Source organism: Vulpes vulpes, chromosome 10 (assembly GCF_048418805.1).
Source record: "Vulpes vulpes isolate BD-2025 chromosome 10, VulVul3, whole genome shotgun sequence".
NCBI classification, from domain to species: domain Eukaryota; kingdom Metazoa; phylum Chordata; class Mammalia; order Carnivora; family Canidae; genus Vulpes; species Vulpes vulpes.
In genome coordinates, this window is record NC_132789.1 from 72854130 (window position 1) to 72875959 (window position 21830).

The window sequence follows — 21830 nt, forward strand, 5'->3', positions numbered from 1 at the left end:
CTCGGTTTCTTTGTTGTAGGGATGTCTCAGTGTTGTTTGCCTTCATTAGTTTGCTCATTATGCTTCCTACTTGGTGGATTGTATCTTCCTGGCTGGTATGGGGAATGATTCTATTTATTTTTCTGATCATAAGAGCTTTGAGATTATGGAGGACAGCCAAACTACAAGTAACTCTAAAAAAATACCATGTCCATTTAGAAGATACAGCAACAAATAGCCGAGCTTTTACTAACCTTGTGAGAAAAGCTTTACGTCTCATTCAAGAAACTGAAGTCATTTCCAGAGGATTTACACTGTGAGTTCATTCTTCATTTTATTTTTAAAATAATATTTTTCTATTCCATAAATTAGAATTTTATTACCTATTTTCATTTCTGTGTTGCATTTTTTTAAAAAGTAGGTTCCTCTTAGGCACTTACTAAAGTCTATTAACTGCGAAGGAATAAATACATTATATACTGGATTTAATATGTAGTATGATTCTGCTTATCTACTTTGAGAAACCAAAGAGCTTTGAGAATTATGATTATTTCTGTGTTATCATGTGATTATTTTATGAGATAATGTAGAGAGAGTGCCTCACATTGAACCTAGCATGCAAAATTACCCAACAAATCTTTGTTTCCTTTACTCTCTGCCAGATGCTCTCTTTCCTCAGTTTAAACAATAGATGTATCGGACTTGAATTCATTCTGAAAAATTTTGACATGCATTAAGAATATTCCTTAGGTAAATGTTAGCAGATATTTTGGCACTAATACTCTCAGAATATCAGACAAATAATGATGTTTCACCTTCTCACAGGTTAAATTAAATATTTAAAAGTTAAATTAAATATTCTAGTCTAGTCATAATTAAATATTAAGCTACCAGATATATAGGGTATTTATTAAAAGGGTAGTTATATTTATTTATTGAGTACTATTTATGTTCCAAATACTGTGTTAGGTAATTTTACATATAACTAAAAGCATACAATTACATGTGGGAGAGCAAATGTTCAGATCTATTCCACCTGACTCTAGAGCTTGTTTCCAGTCCACTAGGCTACCTACTAACCACTAGCAAATGACAGTTGTACTGTACTATATAATGACTTATTTAATTCCTATAACCTTTGCAATATGTAGGTGGGAGAAAGTAAGTATATGGTGAAGAATAATTATTACTCTTAATTTTACTAATACCTGGAAAATCACATAAAGGGAGCACAGAAGAACCGTGGGTAGTCAACTCGTTCTTCACTTTGCCATGCTCTAGAATAACACTTAAACAGTACTGACGGGAAAACTGTCTATGGAAAATCATGACCCAGGGAAGTAGAAGAATCTCCAGTAGTCATCTCCTTCTTCACTCTGTTGCGTTCTAGAACAGTATTTAAACAATGCCAAGCCATGAGGGAGATTTTGTGATTTCCCTTTCTGCTTAATTCAAAATGTAATAGTTCTCTGTTAATTTTTGTCCTTCTATTGTAGTTAAAGTCTGTTTGTTGGTAGAGCATAGCAAATATTAAGTTGTTTGAGCATCTTGATTTTAAAAGTTAAAAATAGCTCCTTTTCATTCTTGATTTGCACAGTATTTCATTGAGAAGATTGGTTAAGCAGAGTGGCTAGGTGTCCAGTTAATGTTTAGGCATGTATAGGGGATTTTGTGCTTTTTGTCATTTTCCAACTTACATTAGAGAATTATGTATAGAATTGGCACAAAGAGCTAAAATAGGCCAGCTAGACAGGACTTACTGCTAGATTACAACTCTGTTGACGTGCAGTCAGACAAAAGAAATGTTGGAAAAAATTGTTTCACTTATCTCCATCTAACTGGATAATGGATTGAGAAAAAATTATGAAGGATAATGAATCTTGAACCATAACGCTTTTAGAAATATTGTCATCTTTACAACTGATTTATTAGTAAAATGAAACTCAATAATAGTACCATATATTGAAAACATATGTTTTGTTCTGCCTCGATTTGTCCTCTCTAGCAAGGAATTTAACCATTCTTTGTCTCATTTTGTTAATATCTGAATGTATTTTAGTTTGGTTTAATATTTTAAGAGTTTTGAGTTAGATAATCTTGTTTTGAAAATTTGTGGTTATAGTATAAGAAACTTATAAATTTCAATATTTTGTTTTGATACTAGGAAAGGTTACTGGTTAGGTGAAAAAACTATTATCTGATAGCTATGTAATATGTAATTATTTTTTGTCTCATTAATAAAAGAATGATATTATATATCATTGTTGCAAATAGGTACTCCCCTTTTATCTTTTGGAAAGTGCTATAAAAATGCATCTTCTTGAATAGCTTTGAGAGTAGCTCTGCTACTACTTAGTAACCCTTCCTTTGCCTTTCTACTTGCATTCCCCTGTTGGCCACTGGTCCTGTTATCTCTCTGCGTCCCCTACTTCATTTTGAGTAGGTAAGTGCCAGTGGCAGCAGGTGGGTAAGTCATTTTACCCTACTTTTATGAATGTACAGAATGAATTTCTATATAATATTTGATTGTTCTGTACAAGTGACCAAAAATATGGTTGATGAACATATTAAATGCATATTAAGAATGTAAAAGTTTTTATAATTAAGGCTTTCATACTTACTATAGATACAGGTTTTGAAAACTGAATATAAAGTAGTACTACTCTAGTATATTTTAGCAAGTAGAGTGTCTATATCAAAAAGTTGCAATGTCTTACATAAGTATTCCTACATTTCTACTATATTTTGACTAAAATTTATTGTTTTCTCATATCAGAAGAAGCCTTACTCTGTGAGATTTTAATTTTTCATTTGTCTTTTTTTTTTGGTGGCTATACATGTATCAGAGAAATGACTATTTGTGAGACCTGAATTGGGATATTTACAGTCATTTTCTAATAAAAATCACAAAAAAGGATTTTTTTTCTAAGTTTAATAGAATTGTGGATTGAGGAAACAAAAACATTAGGACACCTGTACAGTTGTATCACATTTTACTTTTCAAGTTTGCTTGACAGGGTCAGTGCTGCTTGCCCATTTAATAAAGCTGGACAGCATCCCAGTCAGCATCTCATCGGTCTTCGGAAAGCTGTCTACAGAACTGTAAGAGCCAACTTTCAAGCAGCAAGGCTAGCTACCCTATATATGCTGAAAAAATATCCTTTTCTGTCTATATGTAAGAATAAATATGCTTCCAGAGTTGTGAATATAGATAGCATAGTTGCATCCTGTATAAGTTGAGTGTAAACTGAGATTGCCTGTTTTAAAGCTAATTTCCATTATCACTTCTATTTTAAAACTGGAAAAGCATTCTAGAGGGAATAACAATAACAGACAGGAAGAAAGTTTTTCTGTTCTTGTGTGGCTCAGTTTCAACAAGGAAAAAACTTGAAGGCCCTCCCTTCACTTGTCTAAAGAATAAAGTCAGGAGAATCTGGCCTTGCTAGGACTGACATTTTTAAGTTACTGGACCCAGCAAATATGCGTCATGACATGGGAATAAACTGGTAACAGGAAATCCTTCCCCTTTCATAAAAACAGAATCTCTCAAGTCAGATTGGTTAAGTTTAAATTTTGGCTGTATTGGTCACTGCCTAGCTGACCTCTAAGCAAGCTTCTTAACTTTCTGTACCTCACTGTATTCATTTTAAAAATGGCAATAACAGCATACTCTTCCTGACTCTTTTTTGTTGACATCAAATGACTTAGTGCATGTAAAGTGCTTAGATATTGTCTGGTGTATAATAAACACTCAGAGACTGCATGACAGTAAGTCTGTCACTTAAATTTACTAAGTCAGGAAATTAGTTATGTTTATCAGGAAATAAAGGTATATAGGATCTTTATTTCAGTTAAAATTCATAGATAATTTAAATTATGAGTAAATGGAATGCAGAAACACTACTTGTACCTTCAGTATTTGGGGTAAACTCTGTAAATGTTAAGTTTACAGAGTGCTTTATTATATCTTTATATATACCTTTCCAGCTAGGTCTTTTTATCTCCATTTTAGGAGAAAAACTAAATAAAATCTCCATTTTGTGTGATTTGCTTGGTGTTACACAACTGGTAAGAGGTGAAGTTGTGTCTTGACTGTAGGACTTATGACTTAAAATCTTCTCTATATATTTTTTAACTGTACAGTACTATAATACTTTGGAAATTGAAAGCATTTTAATTTTAGTCATGAATTTGTCCATTCAATTCCCCGCTACCTAAATACCTCTGCTCTGTGCTACAAAGACATAAAAACTTATATGCCCTACTTCTAAAGACTTGAGTATACTTAATAGATAAGCTGGTGTTCATAATACAGTATAAGTGCTGAGGGTACCTTCCAACATAGCATGACATATACTTGGTCAGTAGGGTCAGAGAATGCTTTTAAGGAGTTGACCTTGAGGATAATAAGTGTCTGCATTCCAAGTAGAATGAAGCAAAGATATGAAAAGAGATAGAGATATGGTAGTGCGGCATGTGAACTTCAAGTAGTTACTCATTCAGTAAATGTTTTTTTAGAATAAACTCAGTGCCAAGCAATATGCCAATCACTAGATTTATGGTGGTACACATAATAGACATGATCCCTGCCTCAAGTTTCTTAACAGTTTAGTGAGGGGTAAGGGAGTAAAAGGGATAGCCTAATGAAGATTACAAATTTGTGTTTCCTGTGCCAGTCACTTTCCTAGATAATAGAAACCTAGCAGTGAACAAGAAAGACAAAATATTTGTACTCATGGCTCTCCCCTTCTAGTGGATTAGTGGATTAGATAATGAATAAAAAGTGAACAGATGAGATTTTCACATATCTATTATAGAGTAAAAAGCCCCAGCAGAGTAGGATAGAGAGTGATTGGTGGGTTACTGCTTTTGATTGGATCGTAGGGGAAGGCCTCACTAGGAGTTGACATTTAAAAAGAGATTTGAATGAGGAGAAAGATCATGTTCCAATTTGATGGACCAGTGAGTATAAAGATCTTGTGACAGGAGTTATTTTAGTGTGATTGAATATAGCAAGAAGGCCATCCTGACTAGAGAGCACAGTAAGTTGGGAGTTGGGGTATGAGATGAGATCCAGAGTAGGCAGGGACCAGAACATATTTACCACACAAGAAACCTTAAAGAATTAAAATAAAAAAGAATCCACCTATTATTCCTTTAAAAAGACCAATATAAACCCTTGGATGCCTGATCAAAGAGTAGAAATATACAAAGTTAGTAATGGGAACAGAGGTGTAACCATAGATAGGGAAGACAATGGAAAACTTGCAGCTGTAAAAAAGTGATAAAGTTCTTGATGCACTACTATGGAATGATATCCAAATTATGTTGTTGGGAAAAAAATGAAGTGTACAGAGCATTATTTATGCTATGCTTCCATTTGTGCATAACTGTGTGTGTGTGTGTGTGTGTGTGTGTGTGTAGCTTTTATGTGGGAGATACATATATATTGTATATGATATATATCCCCACATACACATTTATATATTTGGATTTGCTTTTATGTATGCATGTATACATAATATCTTGAAAGATGCACAAGGATGTCTTGAGCAATACTGGTAAGAGTGATTGCTTTTACCTTTGGCCAGGGGAATGAGGTGGCTAAGGGACAAGGGTAGAAGGCACTTTTTACTGTCCTCTTAATGCCTTATGAATTTTTTATACCTTATTAATTTTTAATCCTGTAGATATATTTACATGTTCAAAAACTAAATTGGTAAAAGAATTTTTAACTATCAGATCCAGATGGTTTTAAAGTTTTTTAAAAAACTATTTCATCGGGATCCCTGGGTGGCGCAGCGGTTTGGCGCTTGTCTTTGGCCCAGGGCGCGATCCTGGAGACCCGGGATCGAATCCCACATCAGGCTCCCGGTGCATGGAGCCTGCTTCTCCCTCTGCCTATGTCTCTGCCTCTCTCTCTCTCTCTGTGACTATCATAAATAAATAAAAATTAAAAAAAAAAAAAAAAAACTATTTCATCTTGTGCCGAGGCAGCCTGGGCTTCCTCTGGCTCTCTCCCTGGGGCGGCCGTGGGCCGGGAGGGCAGAGGCGCCTTGTCTTCCAGGCCTTTGCTGCCGTGGCTGCTCCTGGGCCCACCCGTGTGGCTCCCAGACATCACTTCTGCTAAAATAAATCCTAGTTCTTGTCCTGCCGGGAAAAAAAAAAAAAAAAAAAAAACTATTTCAGACTAGAGAAAAGGTTAGGAAGCCTCCCCTACATCATTTTATTTATGAAGATTCTATAACTGCAGTACCAAAACACAAGTTACAAAGAATTAAAAATTAGACCAATCTCACAGATGGAGATACAAAATACTTAAATAGAATATTTATAGATTTACTATAGTACTATATTAAAATATTATATGACCAGATAGGAGTATGCTAGAAATATAAAAATCGTTCAGTATCAGGAATTGTATGGATATAATTCTTTACAAAAACTGTTGAAGGGGGGCTGGTACCTGGGTTGCCTCAGTCAGCTAAGCATCTGACTCTTGATTTCGGCTCAGGTCATGATCTCAGGGTTGTGAGATCAAGGCCCTATCAGGTTCCATGCCGGGAGCATCTAGCCCAGCATGGAGCCTTGGAGCCTTACTTAAGATTTTCTCTTTCCCTCTGTTCCATCCCCCACCACCACCACCCACAAAAACCTTAAATTAAAAACAGCAACAAAACAAAATCTCTTGAAGGGGGAAAAAAATCACATAGTAAATTTGATAGATGCCCATGAGGAAGAGGAAAGCAGAAACAGAACAGTGGTCTGTGTGGAACAACTTAAATACAACAGGCTTAGTTCTAATGTTCTGGGTGCACACTGCAAGGATGCACACTGCAAGGAACTGATGTTTCCTGTAGCATAGTCAGGGCCTCAGCCATGATTACAGTAAAGTACAAGATACAGTTTCTAAAGGTACTGGTCAGAAATAATGGAAGTTAGCACTTTAGCACTTGTAAAGAGTTGAACTTTTGATTCTTTAGATAGATGTAAAGATACTTTATTCACAAGTATCCTGTAAGATACCAGAAGTATGTTAATATAGTAGATTTTGAGATTGAGTTGTTTTTGTTTTGTTTTTTTTTTTTAATGGGCATTCATCACCTCAAGTCACAGTTCAGAATAAAGATTAGTAATCTTTGATGGTTTTACTGTACCCTTTATACTTTCAATGAAAAGGCTTTGTTGATTGCCTTAACCTAATTTAACCTACCCCCTGAACTCTGAGAGTGACAATGTAACCAACTACATCTGTGTGGTGCCTTTTAAGGAGCTGGGCCTGGGACTTAGTGAAGAGCAGATTTCAGAAGAGGAAGCCCATAATCTTACAGATGGCTTTAGCCTGCCTGCTTTGAAGGTAATCTGTCTGTGGAACAGAAGGGCTGACCAAAAGATAGATTGTACCTGTGCTATATGAATGTAAATGGCTAAATACTATAATCATAATAGCCTTCTTGATGTTTGTGAAGCTGTCTTTAAGAGTTGAGAGCATCATGAAGATTGGATGAGGTGATCCTTATATTTTGATATCAAAATACCTAAAATTCTTATTAAAAGCATTTCTTGCCTTAAATCAGAGTTTATAGATAAGTGATTTTACGTTAATAGGAAACCAATATGAATGATTTTATGACTATTTGTTTTAACAAACTTGGGTAAAGAATTCTGAAAATCAAAATCTTTCCTTGGAAAATCTGCATAAAATTATCTATTTGACTATATAAAAATTAACTTTTAAGTTAAAAAATTGCACTGATTTTTAACAAGGGTAGATACAAATCTTTCTACATAAAGAGTACCATGGTATGTGAAGCCTAGACCAGTTATGTCAGGTGCATAAACTGATTTCACAAAGGAACAAATAGAAATGGCCGATAAATACAAAACTTTAAATCTCATTAGTAATAGGTAGATATTTTGCCAAGGATCTTAAGTTGATAATATTTGTTATCTATGAAGATCAGAGAGACCTAACACACTAGTTAATAAAAGTATAAATTGGTTCACTTTAGCAGTTAGTATCAATCTTCAGAAAGATACATACTCTTCAGTAATCTTAATCTTAAAGATTTATCTAAGTAATCAAAATATACTCTAGGTAGGTTCATGGTATTCCTACAACGACAAATATTGGAAACAAAAGTTCAGTAATATAAGATTAATGATGATTTATGGTACATTCTTTGAAATGAGTAGTAGAAAAATTTTAAGATGGAAAAAACAAAATAAATGCAAGTTACAAAAACCATGTGTTTGGTAAGATTCTAGTAGTGGTTTTAAATAGTCAGTCCCAGTGTCTTTAGATTCCTTCTCAGTATTTAGCAAACTCCACTTAGATAACTCTTTGTTTCTAATCTTAAGAACTTCACTTGATACCCATGAAAGCCAGTGCAAGTGTAGTTGACAGCATACATACCAAGATCCATTTTGTTTTGAGACTGCATTGATCTCTGTATCTTTAAATTTTTCAGATTCACATAAATATTCTAATTCTTTTGGTTTTATTTTTTCCTTTACTATTACTTGAAATTTGCCTTGATTTATTCTTATCCCCTTTCTATCCCATTTCAATAAATGGCAGCACACAACTTATTAAGCTAGAAACCTGGATACCATCCTTCTTATCTTTTTATCCCTGTATCCAGTTTGTCAGTAGATTCTTGTGTCTGTTTGACCTTGAAAATGTTTAAACCCATCCATTATATCTCTTCCTGCCATCTTCATTCTAGCCCTCATCATTTCTTACCTAGGTTACTGCAATAATTTTCTTATTGGTTTCCTTGATTCCCTAAAGTTGTTCATAATGCAGTTTAACATAGGGACACTTGAGTGGCTCAGTCAGTTAAGTGTCTGCCTTCTGCTCAAGTCATGTTCTCGGGGTCCTGGGTCTGAGCCCTGCGTCAGGCTCCATGCTCTGTGAGGAGTCTGCTTCTGCCTTTCCCTCCCCCACTATGCCCTCTCATGCTCACAGTCTTTCTCAAATAAATCAAAATCTTAAAAAAAAAAAAAAAAAAGGATGCAATTTGATCTATAAAGAGCCTTAAAAATCATATGTGCTTTGAACAGTAATTCCACTTCTGCAAAAAATGCTAGTTGTTGGCTAAATCCTTTTTGTTCACCTAAGTTGTTTTACAAATTAGACTAACTTTACTACTTTGGCTTTTGCTTTTATCTTGACACGTAAGTAATCCATAACCAAACTCAATGATTGTGTTGCGTTATTACCAGGAATATCAGTCTCTGCAAGAAGCTTTATCTTGAGGTCCACAGAGTTTATAAACTACTGAAAACCTCTGTATAATGTTCAAAAACAATGTTTTGCCACCTTGTATAGTTGTCATTGTACCCAGATAAAGAATTTAAAAACAGATTTTGTAAGTCAAGTTTTAAAGGAAAATTCTCTCCCTAAAGGACAACATTAATTAAAGCTTTTTAAAAAAATATAGTGAAAGATGTTTTACAAATAAATCAGGGCCTTTTGTTTCCCTTTGTAATTTTTAATGTGTCTATAAAGAAAATGCCTTTTGGATTTAGATTTTATTGTTCACATATCTTCTCTCAGAAAAACTTAGCAAGTGGTATACCTTTGAACAAAAAAAAAACTACTCTTTGTTGTGCCCAAGGCGATGTATATGGAATATTAAGTATAATAGAATCCTTATCTCTTTTTTCTTTGTTCAAATTTTAACTAGGTTTTTCATCAGTTTAAAGTATTTTTCCTGCTTTAAAAAAAAATCCCCATTTTGTGAAAATGCTTTAAATCAAAATTTCCTATTTGCCCATAAGCAGTGGTTATGCTGTTATCCAGAGCCACTTCCCTATCCAAACAACAAATGGGAAAAAATGTATATTTCTTAGTTTTGTTTAACTGGAGAATGTGGTAGTGATTCAATAATGATTTAAGCTATGCCAACTTAATTCTTTCCATTGCTGTGGCCCAAACTCCATCATCCTTGATAACACTTTTTCTCTCATAAACAGTCTGTCAAGAGATTGTCTTTGTTCTATTTTTATGGTATATCCAGAGTCTCACTATCGCTCTCCTCTTAGCCACTAACCACTGTCGTACAAGCTACCTTTAACTCTCACCTAGATTATTGTAGTAACCTTCTGACTGTTCAGAACCCTTCAGTGGCTCCCCATTTTTCTTAGAATAAAAGCCAGTTATTTCAGGGACTTCATTGCTTACCATGCTTCCCTTACTTACTGTACCCAGCCATACTGACCTTACTGTTCTTCAGATATGCCACATACTGTATACTCCTACTACAGGACTTGGCACTTGAACCTCCTGCTTCCTGTAACTCTCTTCCCTGTTAATAGTCCCATGGCTCAATTCCTTCAGATGACACTTTTTCAGAGACCTTCTTGGCCACCCCATCTTTCCCTCCTTCTGCCTCTACCCCTTTCCCTCTCCCCATGTATGCACACATTCATTATTCCCCTTCTTTGCTGTGTTTTTTCCCATAGCTCATCAGCCAAGAAACTATCTTTTACTTGTTAGAATCTTTTGCTCCCCCTGCCACCTGAATATAATTCCATCAAGAACGGGATTTTGGGGGCACCTGAATAGCTCAGTGGTTGAGCATCTGCCTTTGGCTCAGGTCGTGATCCCAGGGTCCTGGGATCAAGTCCTGCATCAGGCTCCCTGCAGGGAGCCTGCTTCTCCCTCTGCCTATGTCTCTGTCTCTCTCTGTGTGTGTCTCTCATGAATAAATAAATAAAATCTTTAAAAAAAGAATTTTTTTTCAGTTTGTACTCTGTCGTATTATCAACACCTAGAACATTATCAATATCTAGGTGCTCAAGATTTTGCTGAATGATCAAATAAAAGACTAAAGAAAATCATTGCGGTCACAAAATTATTAAATAAGAAGACTTGGGAGGTAAGCTGTTAATATAAATTCAAGAATTCCTAGATAGTGTGTCTTTAGCAGTTTAGAAATTTGACTTTGCTCAGTTAAAAAAGCAAGTTAATAGTAAAATAGGTTTATATTAAATGCATTAATTGTATAACTTAAAGTTCATTTACTAAAGCAATCAAAGTAATATCTACATCCACGGCTGTGAAACATTAAAATCTGAATTATCCAAGTGTTCATTTATCTTTTTGTTGTCCACTCTTACTCATACTAGATTGCTTCCTCATGTATTTGTTTATTTGTGGGATATTGTCCACATCTTGAACAGGACTACATCTGGAGAAATCCTTTGTTGATTCAGGGTATATCTCTCAAGAGTGGATTTTGCAGTTTCTCATGCCAGACATTCAGAGTTATGAACACTTGGGGCTGATTTTTATGTTATTTCTTAGCTATTCCCTAGACCAAAATGGTATATAATTTTGAATCCAAAATTTTGGATGCATCACTGATTCATTTCTTTGGACTCCCATAGGTCCATTATTCCTACTGTCTTCTTTTCTACTTTGTGTAAAATTTTTAAGTAATTCATCAAGGAATATTCATTTTTAATAAGTATCTCATTATCAACACTTCTTTTCTAGGATAGAACTATTCTAAAATACATACTGGTGTTACATGCTATATTTGTATTAGAAGTTCTCACATGCTATGACTACATAATTCAATCTAACATTCTTGGCTACTCTTCAGGATTAGTTCAAACTCAGCTATACTCATTACTTAGGATAAAGTGGGAAATTTAACCAGAAGTTAAGATAAACAAATTTATAGTTTGTTTTGAATTTTGACAGTTTTTTTATTGATCTACTCCCTTTTTCTTTTTAGGTCTTATTTCAACTCTGGGTGGCACAGAGTTCGGAGTTCTTCAGACGGTTAGCCCTACTACTTTCTACAACTAATTCACCTCCCAGGCCCTTACTTACTCCAGCACTTTTGCCTCATCGTATTTTATCTGATGTGACTCAAGGTCTACCTCATGCTCATTCTGCCTGCTTGGAAGAGCTTAAGCGCAGCTATGAGTTTTATCGGTACTTTGAAACTCAGCACCACTCAGTACCCCAGCGTTTATCCAAAACTCAACAGAAGTCAAGAGAACTGAATAACGTTCACACAGCAGTACGCAGCTTGCAGCTCCATCTCAAAGCATTACTGAATGAGTAAGTTTAGAAGCCAAATAAGAAAATGTCCCCATGATTAGCAAGCTTCATTCTGGCTGTTGGCTTGTGTCATAGCTAGAAAGAAGCAGCAAAATTGAGACATGCAGTATGGAGGATGGTTTATAGCTGTTAATGTAGCAGAGAAAGAATGATTCTAAGTTCTATAATTTGGGGGAGTCATTTATAGTGTTAACTTTGTCTGATTTCAACAGAAAACCTAGAAACATAAGACAAAAGCAGGTGTTCATTCTGTTTGAGAGCTGAAATGGAGATGTTAACAAAGATTGAGCTTGTTTTAACTCTTTAATTAGGGCTCTTAACCTGAAGCCTACAATTTAAGGAACATAGCTGCCAGCCCTGGAACAGTAAGTTATAAAGGTATTGGTATATATATAGCTGAAGAATAATATATTACAATTTTTAAAAATAAATTATAGCAGGTTTGGATATTTTCTGAACCAGAGGACACATTTTTTGGCCCAAGTTGAATAGTAAGATGCAAGGTCCATAGTTTATATTTGTTTTTCTTATACTTGGCTTGGTATTATTGGTACTCTGCCTTGGTCAGATGTGGGATCCATTCAGTCCAGTGACATTTTTCTGTAACAGATACTTCTAATATATGACTGAATCAAATGATGGTTGGGGTCATGTTGTGTTGGTAATCAGGGAAAGGCATGGGAATTTAGTGACTTGATGAGATTATAGTTGATGTACTTGATCCTGGAAACCTCTACTTTAGGGGACAACAAATGTTGGGTATATGTCAGAGAAAAAAATTTCAGTGGAAGTGCGGTATTGGGCACAGCCAGAGTCTCTAAAGAATTGACTTTTGGCAATAGTATCAGAACTACATAGGACTTAGTAGAATGCATTAGAGTGAGGGAAGATGACTCAGGGAAGAAAGAGGCTACACTGGATGGACATGGAAAAGAGGGGCTTTGTGCCTGGGGCAGATTGTGGATTATGCATGGGAAGGATGTCTCCTGTTTAAAAATGAAATATTCTATATATGGTACTATATGTTGCCTTTCAAACACAGTATCCCAGTCACAAACCAGATCTGATTTGCTCTGTGGCACTGCTGCACACAATTTTTAAAAGTGTTATCTAAACATTTGTTTTGTGTGTCACTCCTCATTCTCACTCATCCCCTCTGCTCTTCCTAGTATGATGGACACTAGGGCATTAACCCTTATACTGTTCTCTCTGCCTCTAGAGTGCTCACTACCAAATTAATGTTTCTGAGGCATACATTTGCTTTCTCAACCAGAAATCTTCACTGGTTTCAGAGTATAGCAGCATGGACCAAAGTCTGTATAAAATAGTCTGTTGAAAGGATTTGCTATAACCTGATTATAGTCTGCCTTTCTATTTCTCACTTCTTCAGTCCAAATAAACTGCATAATGCCTTTTCCCCCTGTACCATTTAGAATGACCTTCTTCATTTTGTACATGTTCAAATTTTATCCATCCTTCAGTGCTTCCTCAGAAGTACCTCTTCCTTAGCTGTTCCCTGTCTGTACCCATAGCTGGTAACAACTTCCTCCTCTTCTGAATTCTTGTACCATGGTCTTTATCTTTCTGTGGTATTACACTTTTGTGCTTAGATTCAGTCCAGACTTACAGCTTCCCAGCTGCATAACTCTAGGCAAGTTGCTTCAACTCTCTGGACCTAATTCCTCATCTGTAAAATGCAAATAAAATGTTAGCTATAATTTTTATGTTATTATATTTATACATATATATGCCTAATCTCCCTGATTCTGTTATGTTTCCTATTAAATATGAAATGAGCTTAATTTATCCTCTCAGTTCATAAGTGGCCTCATATATGTAAAGAAATTCTGTTGAATAAATAGGTGATACTCTTTAATAGGTGATACTCTTTATAAGCTTTTAAAAACATTGTGGCAAAATGCACATAACATTAAATTTACCATTTTTAGGCATACATTTCAGTGGCATTAGGTACGTATACATTTTTGTGCAACCATTATCACCTTCCATCTCCAGAACTCTTTTCATCTTATAAGCTTATTACTTAAATAAGCTTTGTGAATTATAAATTGTTACTTTAATATTTTAGAAATCCATTTCTGTTTTTATTACTCAGGGTAATAATTCTTGAAGATGAACTTGAAAAACTTGTTTGTACTAAAGAAACACAAGAACTAGTATCAGAATCTTATCAAATCCTAGAACAGAAGTTAAAGTTGATTCAGCCCCATGTTCAGGCAAGCAACAATTGCTGGGAAGAGGCCATTTCTCAAGTGGACCGACTGCTACGAAGAAACACAGATAGAAAAGGTACCAGTGAGAGCTTTCCTTCATGTACATCTATCATACATGGTTACTCTAGTCCAGTAAGATTTTGTTAGGTGGATTTCTTATCTCTATGATGTAAGTGACTTGACAAAACTTAGCTTACATTTGAAAGAAATGTTGAACTTATACATACAAATTGACACTGAATATAGTCTGGCCTTATTTTGTAAACAAATGAATATGATTTGAAAGTTCTCTGAATCCTTAGCTCCTTTTTAAAAAAACTTAATGAAAGGATAGATTTTAATAAGTGTTATTCCATTATTAGAACTTCTAGAAACTCTTTTCCAGTTAGTGTAGTAATGAGTTTGATAGTTAAGGGCCAGAAAAGGAGTCTTGCTTTTAAGGTAAAGTACGTCAGAAATTCAGAAATAGTAAACCAATGCTATGATAGGTGGTACTGTGTATTTGTGCAAATACTGTGTATTTGTTATTAAGGGTCTGAAATATGTTAAGTGCCATTATTTAATGGTGACATCGGAATGCCTTGTGTTGCTGGGCAAAAGGGCAATCTTGAAATCTTCTGCAAAATGGCTTTCATTTGACCCAGACTTTATATTAGTTTTTACTAATTTCACTAATTCACTGTAAATGTTTGGCATATTAATTTTTAAATTTGTGCTATAAACAGTACCATGTTTATCCCTTGGGCCTTTATTATAATCAGATATATATGTGTAGAAATTGTATTGCTGCCAAAGATAATTAATGCTTTATCATCCTGTTAGTCATTGTTTTGTTTACAGCTAGATCTGTAATACTTTAATGTCATTAAGAAGCTGAATAAGTCTTTACATAGTGAAAGTTAACTTTTTTCAAAGGAAATGTTAACATGCTAATTACTGATGGATGCATCACTAATAGATTTCCTTTATATCTAAAATGTAAATGGCTTCCAAAAAATAAATACATAAAATAAAATGTAAATGGCTAGTAAATTTTTTCTTCAGAGGGTAAATTTGCCAATGATTTTTAATATATGCAAATATTTATGCATGTTAAACTTTTTGATATGACAAGTCTAGAACTTTTGAGTGCATTTTCTTTTTTTTTCTCAAGTTTTTATTTAAATTCCAGTTAGTTTCTTGAGTGCATTTTCTTTAAATGGAAACACTCAGAAATGATTGGGAATTAAGAGATACATCCCATTTATTCCTCCCCTTAGCATACTCTGAGATGGTAAATTTAGCAGTCACTTGAACATGATTGTTAAAACTGTCTCCAAAACATTGGGCAAGTGATAAGCCATGATGTTCTGCATTATGTGGCTTTTGCTTATAGGTGATAATGATGCTAATTAAGATATAAGTCACTGGCAAAATTTTCTCACTAAAATGTTCATATTAGTGAGATTGTAACTCACTAATATGTATGTATTACATTCTATGTAATGTATGTAACATTGAATATGTAACTTTGAATAAAATATTTGTATGATTTTTTTAAGAAGCAGATGCTTTGGGCAGCCCAGGTGGCTCAGCGGTTTAGCGCCACCTTCAGCCCAGGGTGTAATCCTGGAGACCCGGGATCGAGTCCCACGTCAGGCTCCCTGCATGGAGCCTGCTTCTCCCTCTGCCTGTGTCTCTGCTTGTGTCTCTGCCTCTCTCTCTCTCTGTGTCTCTCATTAATAAATAAATAAATTTTTTTTAAAAAAAGCAGGTGCTTTAGTTAGTTCTTAGCTCTTTTTAAGTTATTTCAAGACTCCAGAAATGACACAAGATAGTTCAAAGTAGCCTTCTTCACCCATATTCCTCAGTTGACATTCTACCACATTTGCCATACCTCTCTCAGTATCTGTCTATAAATTCTTTTGGTGGTATTATTCTGAACCATTTTGAGAGTGAGATGCAGACATGAGATCCCATTACCCCTAAATCTTCTGTTTGCACTTTTGAAAAAAGAGCATTCTCCTACCTACAATATACCATCAAAATCAGGACATGAGCACTGATCTAATATTGCTCTCTAATCCACAGATCCCATTCTAATCTCACTAATTGATCCAATGGTAATTTTGTGTGACCAGATCCAGATCACACATGGCATTTAGCTTTTATGTTCTTTGGTCTACTTTAGCCTTTTTTGTCTTTCATAATAAGTATTTTATTTAAAAAAAATATCCTGAGATTATATAAGTTTTTTCCCACTATTAAGCATATATGTCCCATATGCCCCACTAGGATCATTTCACATATTTATTTAAGAGATATAAAAAAGTAATGTTCAAAAAAAATGTAATGTTCACATGAAAACCTATAAACAAATGTTTATAGTGGCTTTATTCATAATCACTAAAAGCTAGAACCAGTCCAAGTGTCCTTCAGCTGACGAGTAGACAAACTGTTAAATCCATCCACACAATGGAATACTACTCAGCAATAAAAAAGAAATGAGCTACTGATACATCATTAAGATGGAGGAATCTCTAATACACTGTGTTAATCAAAAGAAGCCAGACTCAAATCACTACATAGTCTATGATTCCATTTAAATGACATTCTTAAAACAGTATAATTTAATAGGAATGGCCGATATACTAGCAGTTACTAGGAGTTGGATATGGAGGGAGGAATGGGCAGCATAAGTAAATGTTTTGAGGTGATGGAGCTGTTCTGTATCTTAGTTCTATCTATATCTTGGTTATGGTGGTAGTGGTGGTTATATGACTCTTAATTTGTCTAACTTCATAAAATTAGATACCAAAAAGAGTGAATTCTCTGAGTAAAATAAAATAAGGTTTTTTACCCATCAGTTTCAGCATCTACTAGTTTAGTAGTTCTTGCTCAAATTAGATATTATTGTGATTGTTGCCAAACGGTGATTTTCTAATTCCATTTTTCCTTTTATACATATTAGCATTTTGTTGTGAGGCAAAGCAGCCCTTTTGCCACTTACTTTTTTTTAAAGATTTTATTTATTCATGAGAGACACACAGAGAGAGGGCCAGAGACACAGGCAGAGGGAGAAGCAGGCTCCATGCAGGGAGCCCGATGCGGGACTCGATCCCAGGACTCCAGGATCACACCCTGAGCTGAAGGCAGTGCTTATGCACTAAGCCACCCAGGCATTCCCCGTTTTCCACTTATTTATATCAATATGGATGTATGGATTTTTATTTTATTCTGTAGATCATAATTTGTTAGTCAAACAGGATTATTAAATGTTAGTATTACATTACATGTTAGTATTATATTACGTTAGTATTATAGTACTATTTTGCTCAAATTGCCCAAAGTTTAACCAGAGGGAGCTTGTTCAAGGTGGTTTGTGCCATCATCATTCTTTGACCACTTCTTTACTTCTTCATACTTACTTTGCCCCCAGCCCTAATAACAGCCATGTATCCAAGATGCCCTATTCCTTTAGTGGAAAAATGGTATTTAGAAACCAAGATGTGGGTGCTAAGTACTCCTGGCCACTGGGATTTTACCATTTCTAAGCACATAGGATGGTGAGATATATCTGTGTAAATGTATATATCAATATCTCTCTCTCCATATATGTTGTGTACCATGGGTTCACACCAATACTCCAATTCAGTCCCAACACTACATAGTTCATTATGTCCTTCTCCTTATTTGTCCCTCTCTTTTCTGATTATAAGAAACTTGGCTCTCTTTATCTTCAATGTTTACTTACTTATTCAATCCTTTGTATGTAAGCAATCGCCTGACAATATGGGCTTGTCCCCTGAGCCACATTGCTACTCACTCACACCTACTGAGAGTCTGTCCCATCCCATCTCATTCCAGTCCAGCTAGCTTTGTCCACACCAGCCCCTGAAGCCAGGAATCTCCCCCCAACCCTGGTGCCAACCAGTTACCTGTCATTACTCTTGAAAGGTAAAAATCTAGATTCTTGAACTCTACTTCTTTTTAAGTAGAGAGATAATGATGAAAGGTAGAGAGCTGGATATGTGGCTAAGTAACCCTGTGATTAGAATCCAGACACTAATATTAAGTAATTAAAGTTAACACCTGGGTGATCTTTTCATGCTATTACTTTTAAAATTCATTTCCAATTCTAGCTTCTGAGAGTAGAAGTAATATAAAGGAAGTGCAAAATTGAAGTTTATTTTTTGTTGGGAAAAGTGATGGTCTGTTTTGAGACTGTTCCTATGCCATGAACAAAAGTTGATTTGTTCAGTGAGTATTTATAGAGTACCTATTGTATGCCAGATACTATGGTAAGGTGAAGAAGGGAGAATATAATTTAATTGTTAAGTCTGTTGCTGTTATAGTTAACTTTAACATCCTTAATTTTTTAATATAAATTAAAAGTTACAATGAGAACAAGTTGGGCTATGAAATTGGCAAAATATTAGTACTAATAATGTTTTTTAATTAGATGTTCACTCATTTCTGTGTGGCCTGTTGCTTTTTAAGGCAAGCCTGAAATAGTATGTGAAAATCCACGTTGTACTGTGGTACCTTTGATGCAGCCTACCCTACACATTGCAGACAAAGATCCAATCCCTGAGGAGCAGGTAATGGTGAAAATTGCTTTTTAAATCTACATACAAAGATTCCTATCTTTCTCTTTAAGAGGCATGGATGATTATTAACTAAGTTGTTAAATTTATATTTGTGATGAGCTTCAAAATTACAGCATAGTATATTGAACTGATATCAAATCATTTGTCTGTATGTCTTAATGCCTTAAATTTGAATCTACCAGTAAATTTTCATATTTTTTATATCTTACTGTCTATTTTTTAGACACCTAAAAGTGATCAAACACATTACAAATGAGTGCATTGGCAAAGGTAACTTCTGGGGTGCCGGAAATGTGACTAGTGGTTACTGGTCAATATACATATGTAAAAATCCTGTACATTTGAGATTTGTGCATTTGGCAGCATGTATATAGCTCACTTTAAAGAAACAGTTTTTTAATGATTTAATTAGATATTGACAAAAATGTCTTTTGTTTATTCTATGGAAAACTTCTTTTCCTTTGGTCATAATTGTCTACTCAGTATTCTTAATTGCAGAAGGAGACCAATTCTGTTTAGTTTAACAAACAAAAGATTTTTTTTTTTAAGATTTTATTTTATTAAAGAGGGAGAGAAAATCCCAAGCAGACTCTCCACTGAGTGTGGAGCCTGACACAGGGCTCCATCCCACTACCCCAAGACCATGACCCGAACTGAATTCCAGAGTTGGACGCTTAACTTACTGAGCCACCCAGGTGCCCCAACAAACAAAAAAAATATTTTAAAAAAACAGTACCTGACTGACAATATTTCTGAGGGTTACATAGTCAGGTTTGAAACAGGTTGCTGTAAACAGCCGAAATCACTCAAAAGAACTGTTCCATTTCCTGCATTATCACTGCCCAGTCACTGGTTTCAGACATTGCCATTTGCTCCATCATTGCTGAATAACAAAAACTCCCTTTAGAACCTCTACCTCTAGAAACTTGATCTGCCACCACTCTTGCCAGAATGGATTCCTTAAGATGCCTGCTTCCCTTGTAACAAAACTTCTAGGTCAGATGTGATCCACATACAGATATAGCGGATCCCAAGTCATTTGCCTGAACCATAACTGCAAGGAGGCTGGGTAAGCAAGAATCCTAGTCTGTTCCTTAGTGAGACGAAGAACCATAAGATGAGGTTCCCTGGGGCAGCCCCGGTGGTACAGCGGTTTAGCGCCGCCTGCAGCCCAGGGCGTGATCCTGGAGACTCTGGATCAAGTCCCACGTCAGGCTCTCTGCATGGAGCCTGCTTCTCCCTCTGCCTCTGTCTCTGCCTCTCTCTCTGTGTGTGTCTATCATGAATAAATAAATAAAATATTAAAAAAAAAAAAAAAGATGAGGTTCCCCAATCCTAGAATAATGTTCAAACGTCCTGAGAAGTCCAAAAGAACTGCAGGTACCTACCACAAAAAGACAAATACCTGACCACCTCCACAAACCACCAGGCCTTCTAATTTGATTGGTTTTATAGAGCTAATAACTGTAATCTTAACTGGAACTATAGAATGGTATCAGAGCAGAAAAATAATGATTGAAGTTATTAAACTTTCTTATCTACAGTCCCTTTTAGTATCAACTGTTAAGTTTAAGACTTCAGTTTATCTGTAATAATGTATTTGCTCTGTTTGCCCACCTTTGCTTTAGTGACCTGTGCCAAGAGTCTTCATTTTTTAATCTTGGAGCTGGGTAGGTACAAGTTAATGAATGCTACTAGAAAATTGTACTTGAAGTAAAGTGCTTTTTCTTTTATTCATTTTCAGGAATTAGAAGCTTATGTAGATGATATAGATATGGACAGTGATTTCAGAAAGGATGATTTTTATTACTTGTCTCAAGAAGACAGAGAGAGACAGAAGCGTGAGCATGAAGAATCCAAGAGGGTACTCCAAGAATTAAAATCTGTGCTGGGATTTAAAGCATCAGAGGCAGAAAGGCAGAAGTGGAAGCAACTTCTATTTAGTGATCACGGTAAGCACTAACTTCAGAGTAAACAATTATTTTATTATAGAGGATTCTTTTTTCTTGAACTATGAATCTTACTTTAGCTATATAATTCTTATAGCTTTAATTTTAGGGATCTGTCAAGTATAGTACTTTTTTCTTCTAGACACAAATCAGTATGATCAATAAAAGAGTAGGTATATAATCAAATTGGGAGTATGAAATCAGAGTTTTTCATCAGGTATTTGATATTTTACTAAATTTTATTTGGAATAGGCAGTGAGTTGAATAAATTACAGTGTTTTCAAATTTAGTGAATTTGAGATTCTAAACTCTGTTCTCTTTATGTTGATATTATAAATACCTCAATGGAGCACCAAATTAAAAACTCTTTGTTTACCATTGAGAGAAATGAATTAAAATCTAGGCCAATTAGCTACATCACTAAGGTTATGTAATTGATTTGAACGCTTTAGTAGATGGGAGAAAAGGAGGTGCTTTTGTGCGCACTGTCTCCATACTTGGATTGTCAGTACTGATGATTGTGTTAAACTCCTTTAAGTTTCCCACTCTTCTTTTTCTTTAGTTGGATTTCATGAGAAGTGAGGGAAGGAATGAGGAATGAGGAATGAGTATTATACTTAATACTTGACAGTATCAAACTAGCTAATTCCTAGTTGAGAAGAAACTTCTGGAGTTTTCTAAGTAGAGAGAGTGGGTTCCCCCTTTTATAGAGTACTTATGTGGAGCCTCAAAATCAACTGCCTTCTTTCCTGTTCTCTTTTTTTACTAGAAGTTTATAGATTACCTATACTTCTGGAAAGTTCCTCAGGTTTCTCTTTTCTTCTCTTAGGAGCCCTACCATTCTCCCTTGTCCACATATACATTTCTTGGTTTTATCCTTCCTTATCCCAAGGCCCCCTTTAATAGTCCAGGTCCTTATTAGATTGTGCTTGTAAATTGTAATGGTGTCTTAACTGACTTCCATTTTCTTTTTTATTATGTAATCTCTAACTCCCAA

The 21830-nt window shown here is 35.1% G+C and overlaps 1 protein-coding gene across 9 annotated transcripts in view; it reads left to right on the top strand.

The window, feature by feature from the left end:
• Nucleotides 1-21830, top strand: part of VEZT (vezatin, adherens junctions transmembrane protein) — a 68688-nt gene that overhangs the window by 40763 nt on the left and 6095 nt on the right. For 5 of the 9 annotated variants that reach the window (XM_026012996.2, XM_026012998.2, XM_072724613.1 and 2 more), the window contains 7 exons: nucleotides 20-295; nucleotides 2997-3134; nucleotides 7189-7336; nucleotides 11730-12061; nucleotides 14178-14371; nucleotides 18775-18875; nucleotides 20629-20836. In XM_026012996.2, coding sequence (XP_025868781.1) covers nucleotides 20-295; nucleotides 2997-3134; nucleotides 7189-7336; nucleotides 11730-12061; nucleotides 14178-14371; nucleotides 18775-18875; nucleotides 20629-20836 — 1397 coding nt within the window. Of the gene's footprint in view, nucleotides 1-19; nucleotides 296-2984; nucleotides 3135-7188; nucleotides 7337-11729; nucleotides 12062-14177; nucleotides 14372-18774; nucleotides 18876-20628; nucleotides 20837-21830 lie in introns of all 9 variants that reach the window. The other 4 variants (XM_026012995.2, XM_026012997.2, XM_026012999.2 and 1 more) reach the window with 1 other exon arrangement.